The sequence below is a fragment of the Eubalaena glacialis genome, chromosome 11 (assembly GCF_028564815.1).
Source record: "Eubalaena glacialis isolate mEubGla1 chromosome 11, mEubGla1.1.hap2.+ XY, whole genome shotgun sequence".
NCBI classification, from domain to species: Eukaryota; Metazoa; Chordata; class Mammalia; order Artiodactyla; family Balaenidae; genus Eubalaena; species Eubalaena glacialis.
This window is the reverse complement of record NC_083726.1, coordinates 39,852,473-39,874,264: the sequence shown is the minus strand read 5'-3', so window position 1 is coordinate 39,874,264 and position 21,792 is coordinate 39,852,473. Positions and strand designations below refer to the sequence as shown.

Here is a 21,792-nt window from a genome sequence, read left to right as displayed (position 1 = left end):
AGCTTCTCACATTTTCTTAGAGAAAATATTTTATTGAGTGAGTAAAAAAAACTGATTCAAAACTGCTGCTGTTGTGTCTAGAGGAAATATGGGGAGTCCAAGAAATTCTAGGGCTCCATTTGTGTTTACTAATGATCACCAAACTGGTCCTGATAATGATGACAGTTTTTCATTGATAAAAACCTTAATGAAAATGAAATACCTTTTCTGATAAATACATTAAAATGCCAAAATGCCAGGTTATACAACTCAAAGATAGCAATCCTGGAATCTCATACTCTTCAGAAGGTTTTTTTTTGGTTTTGTTTTCCTTAAGATTTTTTTGATGTGGACCATTTTTAAAGTCTTCATTGAATTTGTTACAATATTGCTTCTGTTTTATGTTTTGGGTTTTTTTTGGCTGCGAGGCATGTGGGATCCTAGCTCCCCGACCATGGATTGAACCCACACCCCCTGCAGTGGAAGGCTAAGTCCCAACCACTGGACCACCAGGAAAGTCCCTCTTCAGAAGTTTGAGTGATTAGCCAATACAGAATAAAAGCAATTCAGTAAACAAAATCTATAAAAACACGTGAGCCAGAGGGAAAAAAAAGCAGAAAACATATCCTTGATAATAAAAAGGGAAAGAATGTAAATTGTTAGAGTAAAGCAATTTGGCAGCATCTATGAAAAGTGAAAATATGATTCAATAATCCAATGTTTAAGTGTATCTATTAGAGAACCTCTTGCACATATACACAGGGAGGCAATTATAAAATGATTGCTGCAGCATTATTTACAACAAAACATTGGGAATAAGGTAAATTTTTATCAAAAGGGAAATTAATGTATTTAATGAATACTATGCAGCAACTAAAAGGATAAGTTACATACATAAAGACATAGATACAAACAAACCTAAAAAATACAACTTTCAAGTAAAAAATGCAAGTTGCATAACAACTCCTAGGGAATAATAAAAACACAAAACAACCTTATAATTACTATATATTACTTCTGAATGTAAGATAAGAGTACAAAAATGGACTAGAAGATTCAGAAAAAAACTCACGATAGTGATTTGGGAAAGAAAGGAAAGAGAAGTAGATTAGGGCTGATGGTTAAAGAAGACAATGGTAATGTTTTAATTTTATTAAAAGAAAAATTATAAGCAAATATAGCTAAATGTCAACAGCTGTTAAGTTTTGGTAGTTGGAATATGAATGTTTATTATATTATATTTTTCTGCATCTTTAAAATTTCTCAAAACAAAGTAAATTTCCCCACACCTCTACAGGGAAAAATCTTGACTCTGCCCCAACTTTCTAAAACTTTAGTATTACTGAGGAAATATTTGGGATGCTGTTGGAGCCAGCTTCCTGTACTTTCAGGTCTCAGAAAGCAGCAGGAGCATTCTTGAGCTGCTGGGAACCCATCTAAGCCTATCTGCACCATCCAAAGGGAATCTTAGAAGCCTCTTCACCTTCTTTAAACCTAAAAATATAGGTCAGTAAAATGCAGAGGTGATCAATTACCTGCCTCCAGGTAAGCAGAGAACAATAAAATCACAGCTATACTTAAATTTCTAACACTCCCTGAAAGGCAATTTACTTACTGGCTTGGGAGGTATCCTAACAAGTAGCATGTCAGTCTGAAAAGTTTCAAAATTAAAGCCTGACCTCATCTTACTATATACTTCATCAAAATTCACTGAAAATCCCTTTATCCTTCAAATTTTACCTGTTTCAGCTTCTGATTCTGAGTCATCTTCCTCATCTTCTTCACTAGAGCAACTAGATTCATCTTTTTTTCCTTCTTCTTCATCATCAACCTTTTCTTGTTCTAGAGATTCAATACGGGATGCATTTTTCTCAGGCTCAATAATCAATGTCTCTTTGCTGTGAAAGGAAAAAAGCCTTGAAATAATTATAAACACAAAAGGTGAAAATACATAATGAATACATTAATTTTTCCCAGAACCACAAAATCTAATAATCATACTTGTGGCTATCATGCCAACTCATTTAAAACAATAACAAAACCTACTTTAATATTTTACTTACTTTTTAAAGGTTTTCTGTGACTGATTATTGTCCATATTGGCTGTTGATTCAATCAGTGGAGATTTCTTCTCCCGTTTTTCACTATGGAGCTTTATAAAAGTTATGCAAAGGAAAATAACAATACTATTAAAATAACATTAATGAGCAAAATACAGAATTTAAAATAATAACAAAGTAGCTTCCCAAACACTAAATGAAAACAAAACAGACAAAACAAAAGATTTAAGTTTTACCTAAAAAGAAAAGGGCTTGGATAAAGAATAAAAAGAACTAGACAGTTTAAAAGCTCCACAGAGGGGACTTCCCTGGCAGTCCAGTGGTTAAGACTGCGCATCCCCTGCAGGGGACATGGGTTTGATCCCTGGTTGGGGAAGTAAGATCTGCTGTGCGGTGCAGCCAAAAAAACCAACAACAACAAACCACTCCACAAAGGACTAAGTTGGATTTTTTTTTTAAGATCCCTCCAACTTTAGTTCACTGAAAAACCAGGGACCATTAACCATTTAGGATGTCTGATAATATTTTACTTAAACATCTGCTTCCTAGTTTTGTTAACTCCTTGCTTATCTAGCATATGCTATTTTAGCAATCTGAGATTTTATAGTCTCCACCCTCTAAGCAAACTTTCTTATGAAATTACAAAAAGATACTATTATTGAGAACATATACATTGTAGATGTATTCATTCTGGTAAAGGGATGCTAGAGAAATGGGGATAAGCAACACAAAAGGCTAAAAAAACACCACCACCACTCCTTTATTCTCATTCACTGTCATTTAATTTGATCGCTAGGAATAACTTAAAACCAAACAGTACAAAACATCACAAGAATACTTTTTCAGCTATCTAAAATTCAATTCTATTCACTAATAGAGACAATTTTTAGACAGTCATCAAACATACCAGATTTTGTTTCTTTTGCAACTCTTCTAAATATCCTAAAATGTCTTCATCTGCTACATCAAAGGCTGTCTGGCCCTACGCAGGAAACAAGAGGATTGGTGATAATAAAAAAAATCAATAAATTATAAAATGCCTTCGGTGATTCTGTATGATTATACAGAAAGAAGTTAGATAACATTTTTTATGGTAGGTATAAAACATGGTACATATGACTTGAAGGAGATGTATGAGAAATCCATGTGAGAGATAAGCAGCTGATATACCTCCCCTTACTTTTTTTGGTAACAGCTTTATTGATCTATAATTCACATACAAGTCACCCATTTTAAAGTATGCAATTCAATGGTTTTAGTATATTCACAGAGTTTTACAACCATCACCACAATCAATTTTAGAACATTTTCATCACCCCAAAAAGAAATGACATACCCATTAGCAATCCCCTCCCCACTCCCTCTGCCCCTGTCTGAGGCAACCACTAACCTACTTTCTGTTACTACAGACTTGCCTATTCCAGACATTTCATATAAATGGAATCATACAATATATGGTCCTTTGTGACTGGCTTCTTTCACTTTGCAAACTGTTTTCAAGGTTCATCCATATTGTAGCATGTATCTACTTCATTCTTTTTTATTGCTGAATAATATTCCATTGCATGATATACCACCTTTTGCTAATCTCTTCACCAGACGATGGACATCTGCTTTTGCTTTCTGGTACATAATGAATAATACTGCTATGAGCATTTGTGTGTAAGTTTTTGTGTGGACATCTGTTTTAATTTTCTTGGGTATATAGCTATGAGTGGAATTACTGGGTCATGTGGTAACTCCAAGTTTAACCTTTTTGAGATCTTATTTCTACTTTACCGCCATAAAAATTAATTAAATTCGTAGTAGAATAATAAAATAAACATATGTATTTCTAAACTACTTAAAGGTTCAGCCAGCCACAGGTATGACTTAGTTTCAAAAAGTAGTCCAGATGAACATCTGTCAATTTATTTTTAGTCATAGTGGAAAAGAAAATTTCAAAGAGCTGTTGACCAAAAATAGTAAGGATTTTTCCTGCTGCCAGCTTAGTCCTTATAATAACCCTACTGGTACAAGTTTCCAGAATGCCAGAAAGTTCATTATTTAGAATATATTCTACCTTATATGTTTGCAAAATTTTCTTAATTTATGAATTTCTAAGAATATAATATCAATGGAAGCACCCAAATCTACTCGACACGTATGGTAATACTATTACAGAAAGAGTAATACTTCTTTGTCGAACAAGGCCAAATCACCTCACAAGTAGCTGGAAAAGACTTAATAATAAAAATGAATAAATGATTCACAAAATGTTTTGTACAGTTAATAAAACTTAATAGAATTAAATAATTTATATTCTCATAACATTTTTTAGACTAAAACTATTTCTAGAAGTTAAAATATTTAAAGTACATTTGAAAGGCCTACCACTTTGTTGACCATCTCCATATCACACAGACTGTCCACTAAAATTCGACATGCTTCTTCTTTACCCCAATGAGCTGCAGCATGAAGAGGTGTCCAGCCATCATAATCTTTAATATTAACATCATAGCCTGCCTGTATTAAAAGTCTAAACAAATTACAGTGAATTAGATCATCATTAAAATCTAGAAATGATTGGACATAATTAACAGCTATATACCATGCAAGTTAACAAAAATTTGCAATATATTTCTTTTCATAGTTCAGAATCCCTCCTCCCCTCAACAAATTAACTAGGATAAAAGAATTCTCAGAAAACACTGGCATAGAGGATCTTGAGTTACTGCCATAATAATGAATTCAGTTTTAATTAATTCCTAATGACTATGAGTCTTATGGTTTGGTATGACACTGATTAATTCTTGTTAATATGTTTCTAACTGAAAATTTTGCAGGAAAGTCTATAATTTTTCAAAACTATTGGATCAATTTGTATGTTAAACTGATTTATTGTAGGGAATGTCTTCAAGTGTCCATATGATATATCATCTCAAGCTGATCGTGTTCTAAAAATATACTGGCATCAAAGTTATTTGTAGTGTCATTGTTGCATTGTGGTTAAGGAACTGGTTTGTGAAAGCCTTCATGAACCTTTATGATCTACCATTGGAAATTTTCATAGGAAAATGACTGTTAGAAACAAAACAAAGCAAAACAAATATTCCGAGGGGTCGAGTCTACTTTTCTGCAGCAGTAGAAAGCAGATATTCTAATCATCAACAAAGCTAGAAAACAGAAATACATTTTAATACAATGAAAAGAGTTGCATAAATGTTAGTATGCCCTTATAACTGTATACTGACATCGACCTTTATTTTATTTAGAAATTAAGCTCACAGAGAGCAAAGAATGGGTCTATAAATTGCACACAGCACAGCGCCACACACAAAGGCGAACACTAAATACTCTATAACTCAAATCTGGTTAACCTTTACCTTACTTTCCAAGATGTTGACCTTGAGAAGGGCTTCTTTTTACCTACAGGAGGTGGTAGTGATAGCTAATATATAACCATTTATTTATGTTTCAAGAACTGATCCCCTATTTCCTAACAATATCTAAAGCAGATGTTTTTAATTATGGCTCCATAGTGGAACCATCTGAAAAACTTGCTATTGAAAAAAACAAAAAACAAAAAAAAAGATTCCCCAGCTCCATCCCAGTTCCATTGAATTAGTCAGTTTCTTGGGAAATGGGCCCTGTCAATCTGTACTTTTAATAAGTCCTGCATATGATCTCACATCACTGCCTGTCTCCTGCCTGCAGATCAACATTTAAGAGCCATTGATCTAAAAAACACGCTAATAGATATGTCAGAAGATTTAAGTTAAAAAAATATGGCCACTAATATAAATATTATCAGATACTTTATTAATAGAGACAGAAATAATACTGGAATATAAGCTAATAAAAATATACCCCCAATAGGAAATATGAACTATAATAATGTTAAATATCCTGAGCAATACAAAATTCTAAGTACTTGAGAGTCTGTGCGGAGAGAAAGGTAGACACACACCCCCCGCCCCCCAAACATAAAGCTCTCTATATGCCAGGCCATGCAAGGATACTCAAAAAAATAAGACAGTATTTATTATGCTCTAGGAACTTCTAATGGAGGACAAAAGTTAAGTAAAACAACAATCAACTCTCACAGACAGGTTCTATGATGAAGCTGCAATAGGGGTACAGAGCTGAAAAGCATAAAAATCAACTGAAAGGGGTTGTGTGTGTTTGGGGGGGAGGGGGTAAGTGGGGAGACAGTTACATTTGAAATGGATCTCTTCTATTTATTTTTGATTTCATATTTTCTTTCCTAAGTAAAATATTCACAAGTTTTAAAACTAAAAAAGAATAAATGGCTAGATAGCAAAGTCACTTCCCCACTGCTGACCTTTAGCCAACCAGTTTCCCTGCCCCAGAGATACCCATACTACTACTTTTGATTAGATCCTTACAGAGAGATTTTATGCATATAGAAATAAATACAACTTAAATTTTTAAAACATAAACACAAATGAGGCATAGATCTGTTCTTGGCTTGACAACTTAACACATCCTAGCGCTCTTTCCATATCTATAAGTAGTGTTTTAATCGCTATAGAGTATTCTAGTGAAAGGATGTATCATGATCTACTCAACCATTCTCCTACTCCAATTATAAACAATGTTGCTAGCACATACCTTATTTCCTATGTGAGTGAGAATATCTGTAAAAAAAATTCCTAGGGATTTCCCTGGTGGCGCAGTGGTTAAGAATCTGCCTGCCAATGCAGGGGACATGGGTTCGAGCCCTGGTCCAGGAAGATCCCACATGCTGCAGAGCAACTAAGCCACAACTACTGAAGCTTGCGCTCTAGAGCCCCTGCTCTGCAACAAGAAAAGCCATGGCAATGAGAAGCCCATGCACCACACGGAAGAGCAGCTCCTGCTCGCTGCAACTAGAGAAAGCCCGCGCGCAGCAACAAAGACCCAACGCAGCCAAAAATAAAATAAATTAATTAATTAATAAATTAAAAAAAAACAATTCCTAGAGGTAGTGCTGCTAAGCCAAAGAATAACTGTTACTTTGATAAAATTTGCTCAATAGTCATTTATACTTTCACCAATAATGTAAGAGAGTGCCTTTTCCCAAATTTGCCAACAGTGTGCCAAACATTTTGATTTTTGCCAATATGATAGATGAAAAATGATAATTCACTGTAGCTTTATCTGCACTTATTATGAATGAAGTTGAGCATTTTTTTTTTCATGGGCTTAAGAGCCTTGAACTGAGTCAAAGGATAGAAAGGAATTTGCTTCCAAGTTGAAGAGATGGTGAATGAAGGTATCTAGATAGAAACAAGAGTAGGCATTAAGGCATCATGAAAGAACTTCAAGTAGATATATACAGCTGGAATCATGCATGCCTGAGGAGCAATGCTAGCAGCTTAGCTTGAAAGAGGGACCAATGGCCAGATGACTAATGGTCTTATGTGCTAAGCTGAGGAGTTTACAATTCATCCCAATTCCTGCTGAGAATCTTAATGAAGGATTTTAAGAGCCTGGACAACTGAATTACAAAGACCACTTGGAAGCAGTCTAGAAATCTATTTTACAGTGCAATCCAGTATTCATATATATGTTTATAGAAACAAGAATTTTAAGAAACAAAATACCTTTACCATATGCGATACTCTTTGATATTTTCGATTTTTTCTTTTTAAATGCTGTTCACAGCTCACTAAGTTCATTTCATGACCCGCTCTAATGGGGTTTGAAAGTCTGAAAAGTTTTGGATTAGAGAGAAACAGATGGGACAAGGAAACTAATTACAACTTAACTGTAGGGGCTTCCCTGGTGGCGCAGTGGTTAAGAATCCGCCTGCCAATGCAGGGGACACAGGTTCGAGCCTTGGTCTAGGAAGATCCCACATGCTGCAGAGCAACTAAGCCCGTGCGCCACAACTACTGAGCCTGTGCTCTAGAGCCTGCGTGCCACAACTACTGAAGCCCACAGGCCTAGAGCCAGTGCTCCGCAACAAGAGAAGCCACTGCAGTGAGAAGCCCACACACTGCAACGAAGAGTAGCCCCCGCTCACCGCAACTAGAGAAAGCCCGCGTGCAGCAACAAAGACCCAACACAGCCAAAAGTAAATAAATAAAATAAATACATTTTAAAAAAAGTTAACTGTACTATTCTAGGAGAAGGCTTAAATTACTGAAGTGAGTAGTGATTGAAATAGGAGGAAACCTGGAATAACTGACCCACTTAAACTTCTTCACTGTTTTTACTGAGGAGAGGGAATAAGGAGAAGGGATTGATATAAGAAACCAAAGTGGAACAAAAGCAACATAGAGGGTGCAGTAGATTTTGCTGAGGGCCAATCTTATTAGCCTTCACACAGATATAACAAAAGTTATGCACTGAATTGTTTTTTCCATATAGTTGCCAACACATTTGCACTGCATAAGTAAAAACCAAAACACAAATTTATTGTGACATAAAGGAGCTTTGTCCCAAAGACATTTGTTGATCAGTATATAACCCTGTATCGTCTAAGTTGCTTATGGTTTAATATTTAATATTATGCTAACAGCACTCTGAATTCCAGTGTTCATGTAGTGAAAATCTAAAAATAAAAATCAGATAAATTACATGTAAATAAACAATCAGTAGGAATCAAGCTCTCAGAATTTGATAATATGTTTATATACAACATTGTTCGTAGTCTCTGTATCCAGAGCTAACCTATCTGGGAATCTCAAAGTGACTCTAATAATTTACTAGGCCAGAAGGTAACATATAATGGTTGTCTGACACTTAAATTTCACTTATTGGAAAACTGCAATGGAAGAACAGTAGAATACTCAAAATTTGAGAGTGAAAGAAAGAACTTTAGAAATAAAGCAATAACATTCAAGGTAGTTTTCTCTTTCTCCCTGTAAACAGACGTTAAATAACTTACATAAGCTGTTTCAAAATAATGTTAGCAAGTATCTTAAAAAAAGGAAAAGTGAAATAAAGAAAACAAATCAAAGCAGAAAAACAACTGTGAGAAGCAATACTTACTTTAAAACTTCTGTATAGCCTTTAGCGGCTGCAACATGAAGTGCTGTACCTCCAGATTTTGCATGCCGGACATCATTTATATGGCCACTATTTAGCCACTGTCTTGCATCTCTAAGCATTATTCGTTCTTCTTCCTTTCGAGCTGCTTCTATATCAACCCCTGATAAAATAAAATAATTTTTTTCATTTTTTTCTCTATAGTAAATGTTTTTGTTTGGAAATAAAATTATCTAAAACATTCCAAGTTTAATTGAAAATTGAAAGTGAAATTATATTTTTGAAAAATGGGCTGCTTAGAACAAGCTGGTTAAATAAAGAAATGTAGGAATACTGTAGATATTTTATTAGCATTCTCTATTGACTATTTAATTTTTGCCCTACAGTATTATTTTGGCTTTCTTTTTACCTTTTCTGCTTATTCCTTTTGTTTTTGAAGATTTGAATATTCCCCAAGGTATTCCCCATCCTTTGGTCTAAAAAAAAAGTTTGTTGTTTTAAACAATCATATGTATTTAAGTCTCAAATTTTTATCCACTGCTTTGACCAGTTCTCTGAACTCTAGCCTAGTAGGTACAAATGTTTATTGAACACTTCAACTTGGAGGTCCTGTCCTCATCTAAAATTGAACAGACCTTAAATCAGATTATTTTTCTACCAACACCCCTTTCCTTTTCCAACATAGTACATTGTTCATACCATCAGTATCAGTTTTATAATTTTAGTAAGTTATATAGATGTTTATTCATTTAAAAGCATTAAGCGCTATGCTAGGTTGAGGTGATAAGAGTGGGGAGAATTCAAAAAGGAACACGACCTTCAAAGCACTCAACATCCTGAGAAAAAAATTAAAATAGAAATGATAATCCTGAAATTCCTCAGTGATCTCATGTTATTTTATGGCTTCAAATGCTGGTTATTTAATAAATAGCACATACCACGATGCATTTATACTCCAGAAGACAATGAGCTTATTAAAAAAGGTAAATATACTGCTTTTTTATCTTGTATTCCCACCATATGGATGGATACCTGATACAAAGTAAAAGGGATCAGTAAATGTTTACTGAATGAATGATGAATACATAAATACATGAGTAAAAAATAATTACACACACACACAACTTCTCAGCTAAGATCTCTTCTATAATTCATATCCATGTATCCAATTGGCTGGTTGGAATTTTTCATTCACTCATTCATTCAATCAATCAGTCAACATGTACTGAGTCTCTACTATATGTCAGGTACTTTATTAGGTGCTAGGGGTTTAGAAGTGAACCTATTACATGGCAGATGATACATCTGTGAAGGAAAAAAAAGCAGAGTAAAGTTATAGAGGGTAATGAGAAAGTTATTTTATATACGTTGGTAAAGAACAGTCTCTTTGATAAGGTGACATTACAGCAAGAAATAAAGTGACAGTCATACCATAATCTTAGAGAATATTCCAGACAGAGGGAAGTACTACAGATCTTCCTTGACTTACAATGGGATTACATTCTGATAAATCCATCAAAAGTTGAAAATATCCTAAGTCAAAACTGCATATGATATACCTATCCTGTCATAGCTTAGTGTAGCCTACCTTAGACATGCTCAGAATACTTACATTAGCCCACAGTTGGGAAAAATCATCTAACACAAAGCCTGTTTTATAAATAAATTATTAAGTGCTGAATATCTCATGTAATTTACTGAACACTGTACTGAAAGTGAAAAACAGAATGGTCATATAGGTATAGAATGGTTGTTTAAGTGTATCAGTTTGGTTGTTTACCCTCATGATCAGGTGGCTGACCAGAAGTTGCAGCTTGCTGCTGTTGACCAGCATCACTAGGGAATATGTGCTGCATATCACTAGCCCGGGAAAAGATCGAAACTCAAAATCTGAAGTATGGTTTCTACTGAATGTGTATTGCTTTCACACCATCATAAAGTTGAAAAATCATTAAACTGAACCACGATAAGTCAGGGATTGTCTGTAGTAAGCACTGAGGTAGAAGCCTGCTTGGAATGTTCTTCTGATTAGGAAAAGGCAGGGTGTCTATAGAGTAGTGAGGACAATGAGCAGGGGGCAGGGTGACAACATCCGACTCAATTTAAGAGGATCACTTAAGCTGAAAAGTTAAGAGTAAAAACTGAGGTATAGACTGGGAGGCTATAACAATAATTCAGGCAAGAGATGATGGTAACTTGAACCAGGGTGGTAGCAGTGAAGGTAGTAAAGAGGTTAAATTCTGCATTCTTCAAGGCAAACCAACAGAATTTGCTGTTAGTTTGGATGTAGGAGAAAAAGAGAAGTCAAGGATGAATCAAAGGTTTTTAGCCTGAGCAACTAGAAAAATTAAATTTTCAATTTCGGAAATGTGAAGTTTGAAATGCACTAACAGACATCTAATTGGAGTTAGCTGGATATCTGAGTCTGGAGAACAGAGAAGAGGTCAAAACTAGGGATGTAATATAATACATAATAAAATAATGTAACACAGTCACCTCAAACTCAATGCTAAAATCTTATCTCAATTTTCCCTAGCCAATCTGCTTGCTGTCTGTCTTATATTTCCTATATTAGGTTCCAATACTTACCCAGAAACCTGGAAGTCATCCTTAATCCCTCCCTTTACCTTATCCCCAGCCTCCATCCAATTAGTCAGCAGAGTTGCCATTCCTAAAATGTCTTCTTTTTTTTTTCCTAAAATGTCTTCTTAATGGCCCCTAATCACTATTTTAGTTCGTCTTATGTCTCACACTTCGACGACTACAGCTGGCCCTTAATTTATTCTCCTCAGTTCCTTCTGAGTCATTCCCCACATCATTGCCAGACTGGTTTTTCTGTATCAAAATACAATCATCTCTCTTTTCTATAAAAAAATCTGTCAATGATTGCTCACCTCCTACAAGACAAAGCTCAAGCTCTTTACTGTAGCAGACAGAGCCTTTTATGATTTGGTCTCAATGCATTTTTAATCTCTAGTCTTTCTCCTCTATCATCACCCAGTGTTCTAACCATATAGATCTTCACGTAGATCAAGTACATCATGTGCCTGTGCTGTTGTGCAAGCTAGTATCCTCTATCTGGAATGTATCCTTACCTTGCTTGCTTAGTAAATTACCATTCATTCAAGACACAACTAAACTGTTCAATTGAAGCTCAATCTCAAAAAAGTAGGCCATGACTGAAAAACATTTTTAAAATCCCGAGATTACAGAAGTGCAGGTAAAGTCATCTTCAAACTAGAGATCCCATTTTTTTTCCCCAAATGTTTGCTCTTGGTACTAGAACCAACTATCCTCTTGAATTTTTCTTTTTTTTCCTAAATATTTACTTATTTATTTATTTGGCTGTGTCAGGTCTTAGCTGTGGCATGCGGGCTCAGTAGTTGCGGCGCACGGGCTCAGTAGTTGTGGTGCACGGGCTCTAGAGTGCGTGGGCTTAGTAGTTGCGGCATGCAGGCTTAGTTGCCCCATGGCACGTGGAATCTTGGTTCCGTGACCAGAGACTGAACCCACGTCCCCTGTGTTGGAAGGCGGATTCTTAACCACTGGACCACCAGGGAAGTCCCTCATTACTACATTTGAAAGAAACTTGCAATAAGGTTTTCCAAATAGACTTTATAAAAACAATTATATACACTATATATGTAACGGACAAAACTTATTATAATCTTTAATTACAAAGTATCACCATTTCTATAATAATGCAATTTTATACATATATAAATTTCCTCTCAAAAGATAATCAGCCCATCTTATTTAAAATGCCTTCTAATGTTATTCATAAAAGAAATTATAAAGCTGTAATTGTTAATACATTAAGAATAATCTTTCTACTAAATGACTTTTCTCAGACTGATTTTATTTCCTTATGCTTAATTTTTTTTACTATCTTTTAATACATGAACATCTTTATTATCATTATCCCTTTTCTCTTTATCATCTTAAAGAGTCTGACTTTTATTGTCTTTTATTATTCTAAATTTCCTCTGGACTTGAAATAAAAAAACAGCTACTTCTTACTTCTGGATTTATCTAATTTCATGCTATCTTCACCTAATTACAAAGCAGTTACCCTCTGTTGCCACCAAATTGTGCCTTTATATGAATTATATATAAATACAACTCAAGTTTAAAATTAAAGTACATGTGAAGAGAAATTTCTTATGCTTAAGAAAATCCAGTTAGAAAAAAAAAAACCACTCTTGTTCTTAAAATCTTTTCAAAAATACCATTGAGTAGAGCAATAGACCATTAATTTTTGTTTAAACCCCACTGGACTATGTATTACAATACTTGTTTTCTAATTCCAGTGCTTTAACTAGGCTAGCAACCTTAAGAAAGCCATAACTTCTTTGAATATTAGCATAATGGGTTAAGAACACAGATCTGAACCTAGACTGCTGGGTTTCAATCCCTGATTTGCCACTTACTAGCTCTATTACCTTGGGCAAGACACAATCTACACTAATATTCAGTTCTTTTATTTGCAAGATAGGAGTAATGAAAGTATATACCTATCCACAATGTTGCGAGGATTAAATTAATATTATATGTGAAGTGTTTAGATCAGGAATAAGCACTAAGGTGTTAGTTATCATGATCAGTTCTAAAAGTCTATGATTCTGCTTCTCTTTTACTGCATCGTGGTCTAATAGGAAGAAGATCTTATAATGAATTTAACTGGTCCTTAATCCACCTATAATTGCAAGGTTTTTAAGCAACGAAAACAATGTATATTGAACTAAATTGGGTGTGATACAATAAAGTGATAAGACTATTTAACATCCGTCACTGCTATAAAAAAACAGTAAATGTTAGCTTGAAATGTAGCCAATTCTCATAGGTAAGAAAAAATAAAATCAAATTGGAATTTTGTTAGCTAAGAAATGCAAAAATTGACTTGTGTCCCGCACTAAATAAAGAAAATTGCATTAAAACATAAACCAGAAATACTTTCATCTACTATTCAATCATTACTACTTTCAAAGGCAATCTACTCAAGCATGACTAGTTGTTAATCAAATATATTAGAATAAGAAATAAAAGCCAAAAGAGTGATTAAAGAATTTTAAAATATTAAATAATAACTTTCATACCAGGATAAATAATTTGAGAAATCTTGTCATTACTAGAGATATATTTAGGGTGCTCTTTTTATAAATGTTAAACTCTATTAGAGATGCCTCTATCTTTTGTGTCTTCGGAATAAAGTTATGCTACATAAATTCATGTATTCCCATTATATGAATAAAATGAATATCATGAAATATTTTCTAGGAGATATTCCTAATAAAATGCAGTATGGTACAGTGATGAAGAGTGTGAGCTCAAGGTATCTGTTACACTGTTTGGGACTGAACTACATACAGCACGACTTCCTACATGTATGACCTTGGGCAAATCACTGAGCCTCAGCTTCTCATCTGTAAAATGGGGTGATAGTAGTATTAACCTCTTAGAATTGCTGTGAGGATGAAATGAAATAATGCATGCAAAGCCTTTTGCTCAATGCCTGGCAAATAATCGGTATTTAATAAGAGTTAGCTATTATTTTTAGTATCAGCTCTTTACTTTTCAGTTTCAGGGTCATACTATATACTATTTTCCAGAATTTCCCCTCACCTATTATTTTCCCAGATTTACATTTTCCATCCTGACATTTCCTAAATTCCAACAGTGCACTGAACACTGTCATCTAGATGTGCTTTAGCAACCAAACTCAATATATCCCAAAACAAACTCATACACTCTCTAAATCCGTTCCTGCTTTGTCCCACATTTTCCCCGTGTGAATTTATCCAATCATCACTTCTTAAACTGGAAACTTCAGGAGGCAAATTAGCTGGCCTCAATTCTTCCTTCATCTCCACATTCAATTCTCCACCAAGCTGTTTTAATTTTACCTTAATATTTTCTGAAAACAGTCCTGGCTCTTTGCTCTTTTCCATCTTAAGTGTAACCATTTTGGCCCTTTTCATCTTTCACCTGGATTAAGTGAAGAATCTTCTTCAAGGAAGGCATGCCACCATGTATCCCTCACTCTAATGCATCCTCCAGATTACCATCAGCTGCTTTATTACTAAAAACCAAATCCAATCAGGTTAATTTCCTGCTTGGGGATCTTTGTTGCATCTGTCTAATGCCTACAAAAGAGATGTCCACCATCTGGCTCCAGCCTAATCTTTTCAAGCCTCAACCTCATACTAATTCCATCCTGACTTTTTTACTCCATTCCAATTCTAATGAATTCTCCACGTATGCTATGTCTCCAATTCCTTTTCTTTGCACATGTTGATACCCCTGTCTCACATGCCTTTTTTGTCCACTACCCCCCTTCTTTGCCAAGTAAACTCCCTCTCAAATGTCATCACTCTCAAACCCTTCCTGACTACTGCAAACAGTTAGTCATAGGCTTTTCTGTTCTCCCACATCATTCTGTTCCTACCTATATTTTAGCACATAGCACACTGCATTGTGGGGCTCTGTTTATATATTTGTCACTTCTATACACTGTGAAATCCTTAAGAACAAAGTGTGTCTCTTAAAAAAAATACCCAGCACTCAGAACATATGCTGGCACCTTAATCAAAACTGAATGAATCATTACAACTAAAATCAGCCTTCCTAACAGTTTCCTTTATATAGAAGGAAACTAAAGACAAGAAGTTTTCAGTACATATCCATGCCTTTCCCAGTTCATAATAATTGCTAACTACTATTAAACAATATTGTTGCTATCTATCTGGGCACTCACCAGGGCAAGCTGGACAGATAAGGGACTCTTCATCCAGGTTGTGATACTTTATACCCATTCTTCCAGCTTCTTCAAGTCTTGAAGATCCCATTACTCCAAAATTGCTTGCTTAGGACACAGCTGTTAAAAGCTCTTCTGTGTGTTTATCCAAGCTCCATTTATGACTATTTTCCTAATGTGTGCCTTGTTTCTCCTGAGCTCCAGGTACTTTCAGCCACTTGTTACAATGCCTCAACTCTATTTAGGCATTTAAATATTTCTTCAGTTTTAGTGCCTAAGATTTTTTTTTTTATTTTAACAACCAGGTAGTCATTATGAATTTTCCTAATCCCAAGGAATAAAAATCTCTTCTCAAGGAACTGACTTAGCTTCTATTTCTCTGCTTTTATTTCCTGATGAACCACATTTCAGCAGGAGTCAACCTTCTAAACCAATATCCCATACCTTAGGAAAACACAGTTCTCTTCTGATAATACCCATTTAATCACTGCCTAGACATAACTTAATATAGTGGAAATCACAGTAATTTATATATATATATATATTAGTTTTTTTAAGTTGTAGTAAAATATGCATAACAAAATTTACTATCTTAATAACCATTTTAAGTAGACAGTTCAGTAGTGTTAAGTACATTTACATTGTTGCGCAATGTCTAGAACTCTTTTCATTTTGCAAAACTGAAATGCTATGCTAATTAAACAACAAATCCCCATTCCCACTTCCTCCTAGCTCCTGACAACCATCATTCCACTTTCTCTATGATTTTGAGTACTTGAGGTACCTCATGTTAAGTGGAATCATACAGTATTTGCCTTTTTGTGACTGGCTTATTTCACATAGCATAATGTTCTCAAGGTTCATCCAGGCTGTAGCATATGTCAGAATTTCCTTCTTAATGCTGAGCAGCATTTTCTGTAAGTATATACTACATTTTGTTTATTCATTCATCCATTGATGAACACTTGGTTTTCTTCCATCTTTTAGTATTGTGAATAATGCTATAAACATGGGTGTACAAAAATCTCTTTGAAACCTTCCTTTTAATTCTTTGGTTATATGTCCAGAAGAGGAATTGCTGTATTATACAGCTTTATATTTATTGAGATATAATTCACATATTATTTAAAGTATACAATTCAGTGGTTTTAGTAAATTTGCAGAGCTGTGCAACCATTATCACAGTTTTAGAACACTCATCACTCCTGAAAGAAATTCTACCCATAAGCAATCATTCCTCATCTATAAATTGACATCTCCCAAATTTATATCTCCAGCTTGTACCTCTCTCTATTAACATATTCAACTGCTTGGATATCTAATAGGCAAAACAAACTTAACATGTCTGAAAAATGAACCCCTGAACTCTCCCTACAAAACTTACTTTTCCCACAACATTCACACCTCTCATAAAAACTTCACCCATCTAGTGGCTCAAACCAAAAATCTTAGAATCTTCCCTGCCTTCTTCTTTCTTACACACTGTAGTTTTAATCACTCAATAGTCTTCTTGGCCAAACCTTCAAAATATATCTAAAATCCAATCTTTTCTCATCACTTTGTCTACTGCCACCCTACTCCTGCCCTTGCCATTCTCCTACTTCTGCCCTTACCTTCCTACAATCTATTCTCAACACAATAGCCCCGGAGATCCTTTCTAAAGCAAGTCAGATCATGTCACTCCTCTATCTCAAACCCTCCACTAGCTCACTATTTCACTCAGATTAAAAGCTAAAATCCTTCCAATGGCCCACAAGGCCCCATGTGATATGGTCCACTGCTACTTCTGTGACCTCATCTCCTTCCAGCGTCTTCCTTGTTCTGCCTGCTTCAGTCATATTGGTCACACTTGCTGCTTCTCTGAAAACACCAGGCACCCTCCCATCCTTGAATTCATTGGTTCCTCTGTATGCAATGTTCTTTCCCCAGACCTACATGATTCATTCCATCACCCCAGTAAGACCTTAGCTTAAATACCACCTTATCAGTGACGACTTCTTGACCACTCTTTAAATTTGCAATGTGTCTCATTCACCCCGTATACTTCCTTATCCCCTTTGCCTGTTTTACTTCTCTCCAAAGCCTTTATTGACAGATAATTTCACACCTTACCCTACCACTCATGATACTTCTTTCAACTTTAAAAATATTAAAAAGACGTAGAGTTAAGAATCATATATTTTTTCAAGTAGAACCTTACTTCACATATTGTTAGGTAAACTGATTTTTTTTCCACTCAAATTACGATTGCCCTTCAATGTCAACATTTATTGAAAAAGTCAAGTATCATATTCTTTACAAAACAGTTTTAAACATATTTTCCATCTAGGTTGGTTACATTACCTTGCCGATTAACTTCATTTTGAAGTAGCTCTTCCATTGCCTCCTCCTCAGCAATATCTAAAGGTGTGTCTCCTTCACTGTTGACAGCTCCTACATGTGCTCCCTGACCAATCAAAAACCTGTAAAATTAAAGGGAAGAGAGTTAAGCAATGATGGTATCATCAAAATAAGACTGAATGCATAGCTAATGAGGCAAGCTCCTATGCAAGAGCAGCAATAAAAACCAAGGATAGCATAGGTATTAAGTTTTAAGAAACTACCATAAAGCATGTTTTCTTTCCTTTTTAAAATTTTACGTTTCCTAAAATTTTTCTATAATGTACACCAATTAACTAATACAAAAATGTTATTTTAAAATAATTACAAAGTCTTTCATAGGATTATTTCAGACTGTCTCCATTAAGATTTTTCATTATCTCCATATTGACTAGTTTCCTAACTGAACTTCATGCTCCCAGTCTCATGCCATAAGCAATAGTTCTTAACCTTGGGCTCATGGGCATAATTCAGAAGGTCATTCAGCTGATACAGATATATTAAAATACTGTGTATGTTCATCACTATTTTGAAATTAAGGTAATTATTAGACCAACTACTAAGTCTTTTTATTTAATGTGTTACTAAAGAAGCACATACATACTTTGTACTCAGTATTTTATTTTATGCATCCAAAACACAATACTAAGAACATATTCACAGGCTTCATCAAACCTGCCAAAGGGATCCAGATACAAAATGGTTGCGAATCTCTTTCACTATGCCAACTGCACATCTCCCAGAATCATCTATTTAACACAACCGGAGTCAATTTCCAACTTAAAATTCTTTGAATGGTTGTCCATGCTAGGAGAAAACATACCTACATGGCCCTTACTAATCTGGTTTTGTCTTCTTTTCAGCCTCATTCCTCTTCCTTCTTGTATCACACTTTAGACTCCAACAATATGGAACTGTTTGTAGTTCCAGATTAAGCCATGTTCTTTTGGCATCCCTGATTTTACTTTTCTATATATAAAGAATGGCTCCCTTTTTTCCGATGTTCCTAATCAATCTAACTCTTATTTGTAAATTTTTTTTTTTTTACAGACTACATGACAATATTCGCATTATCAAAACAGTGAAGGAAAAAAAGCCCTCAGAGTTTTAAAAAAAGAAGAAAAAAAGAAAAAACTCCCTTACATCTCTCCTTCTGTTATCATGTTCCCTCCCCAGAGATAAACACTATCAACAGCATGGCAAATATCTTTCTGGTACCTTTGCTATTAATTTATATGTGTGTCTACAAAGAAATATATACAGTCACTTTTGAGGTTCTTTTTGTAAAACAAAAATTAATGGGATTACTTTAAATGTACTGGAGTGCAACACTTGCCTTCTAATAGCTGAAAAATATTCCACAATATGGCTGGATCATACTTTTATTTAATGCCATCCTCCTAATGGATGTGTTCTTAAATGGACATTTGACATTATCAATCTTCAAAATTTTTCTCAACGTGATGAGAATAAAGCATCTTATCATTGTTCTCTTTCCTGATTACACACGAGTTTGAAAAAAAATCTGGATATGTTCACTAGCATTTGTATTTTCTCCTTTTGTGAACTTATTTACTTCTTTTGCTTATATTTTTATTTCTTTTTATTTTTAATAAATTTATTTATTTATTTATTTATTTTTGGCCGTTCTGGGTCTTCGTTTCTGTGCGAGGGCTCTCTCCAGTTGCGGCGAGTGGAGGCCACTCTTCACCGCGGTGCGCGGGCCTCTCACTGTCGCGGCCTCTCCCGTGTTGCGGAGCACAGGCTCCAGGTGCGCAGGTTTCAGTAGTTGTGGCTCACGGGCTTAGTTGCTCCGTGGCATGTGGGAGCTTCCCAGACCAGGGCTCGAACCCGTGTCTCCTGCACTGGCAGGCAGATTCTCAACCACTGCGCCACCAGGGAAGCCCCTGCTTATATTTTTAATGTGTGCCTTAACTCAACAAATACTTATGGGGTGTTGTTATAGATTGAATGGTTTTGTGTTCCTCCAAAATTCATGTTGAAACACCAAACCACCAATATGATGCTATTAGGAGGTAGGGCTTTGGGGAGGTAATTAGGTATAGATGAGGTCATGAGGTTGGAGAACCCATGATGGGATTAATGTTTTTAAAGAGTAAGAGAGTAGAGCTCACTGTCTCTCTGCATGGAGGGCACAGCAAGATGGCAGCCATCTGCAAGTCAGGAAAAGAGCCCTCACCAGACACAGAATTGGCCAGCACCTTGATCTTGAACTGTCTAGTCTCCAGAACTGTGAGAAACAAATGTCTGCTGTTTAAGCATCCCGGTTTATGGCATTTTCTTACAGCAGCCAAAGCTGACTAAGACAGGTGTCTGCTATGTATCTACCACTATGTTACATGTCAGGCATATAATAGTAAGCAAAAACAAATGCAGATCTTCCCCTCAAAGATCTTATAATCTAGAAAGAGAGCTAGATTAATTACCTAAATACATGTAAAACTTTGATGTCTTATAACAGTGAGTTATGTCTACAAGTGAATAATAGAATAATTTGATTTAGTAAGGTCAGGAAAGGATTCTCTGAACAACATATAGGTACTAGCACACATAATGGAAGGAGAGTATGTTCCAGAAGAGAGAACAAAAGGCACCAAAAACCTGTGACAGGAAGTGTGTATGGCTAGACAAGGGTTTGGTTCATTCTCCTGAGAGTAAATGAAAGAATCAATCTCTATATAATATGTCAGGTACACCCCAAAGTCAGTGAATGTTTATTTTGTAAGATCTGTAAATGATCAAGTATGTGTTTCAAAAAGATCACTTTGTGAAGTATGGAAAATAAATGAGAATGGAGAAAGAATGAAAGTAGGCAGACCAGCTAATGAGCTACTGTAGCAGTAGACAAAAATTATGTTGGAAGCTTGAATTTGATGGAGGAAATGGATAAATTCCATAGATATCTAGGAGATACTAGAGATCAGCTGGATATGAGAAGCGAGGGCGAGGAAGGTGTCTATGATACACTGAAGTTCTTGACTTGTCTGTGATAGATGGACGGTGGTACTAATAAATGATACACAAAAAAATAAGTTATTCCCTCCTTCTGACAAATAGATGTGTTGCACATATTTTTTCCATATTGTCACCACATTAAAAAAAAAAAAACCTTTTCTTACAGCATTTTGTATTTGAGTGAAATTTAAAGGTTGTATGAAGTCAGGTCTGTCAATCTTTTGCTTTAAGAAGGACTTTATCAACTAGCTATTGATATCTGTGTGGAGATGTCACTTTTACAAGACACACACACATAGAAAGAGAAAGATAGAAAAAGGAAAGAATATACACTATAAAGTTAACAGAGGTAGCATTAGGAGGGATTTGCTTTTTTAATTTTATTTTTTAGCCGCACTGCGCGGCATGTAGGATCTCAGTTCCTGGACCAGGGGTCAAACCCGCGCCCCCTGCAGTGGAATTGTGAAGTCTTAACCACTGGACCACCAGGGAAGTCCCACATTAGGAGGGATTTGTATTAGTTGGGGTTTTCGTGGGGGGGGAAGGGGGAGATTTTTTTTGTTATCCTAGTTTTCTGCAGCAAGTTTATTTTGTGTATGTATATTAGACCACAAAATGGCTACCATGCCATTTTGTAGCCTGGTATTTTTACAATTAATAATATGT

At 35.3% G+C, this 21,792-nt stretch overlaps 1 protein-coding gene across 3 annotated transcripts in view; it reads right to left on the bottom strand.

Annotated features, from left to right (window-relative positions):
- Nucleotides 1-21,792, bottom strand: part of PPP1R12A (protein phosphatase 1 regulatory subunit 12A) — a 149,701-nt gene that overhangs the window by 53,264 nt on the left and 74,645 nt on the right. For 2 of the 3 annotated variants that reach the window (XM_061204151.1, XM_061204152.1), the window contains exons 3-8: nt 18,115-18,233; nt 9,021-9,180; nt 4,413-4,557; nt 2,947-3,021; nt 2,043-2,131; nt 1,720-1,877 (exon numbers count right to left, since the gene is read on the bottom strand). In XM_061204151.1, the coding sequence (XP_061060134.1) occupies nt 1,720-1,877; nt 2,043-2,131; nt 2,947-3,021; nt 4,413-4,557; nt 9,021-9,180; nt 18,115-18,233 (746 nt within the window). Of the gene's footprint in view, nt 1-1,719; nt 1,896-2,042; nt 2,132-2,946; nt 3,022-4,412; nt 4,558-9,020; nt 9,181-18,114; nt 18,234-21,792 lie in introns of all 3 variants that reach the window. The other variant, XM_061204153.1, reaches the window with a different exon arrangement.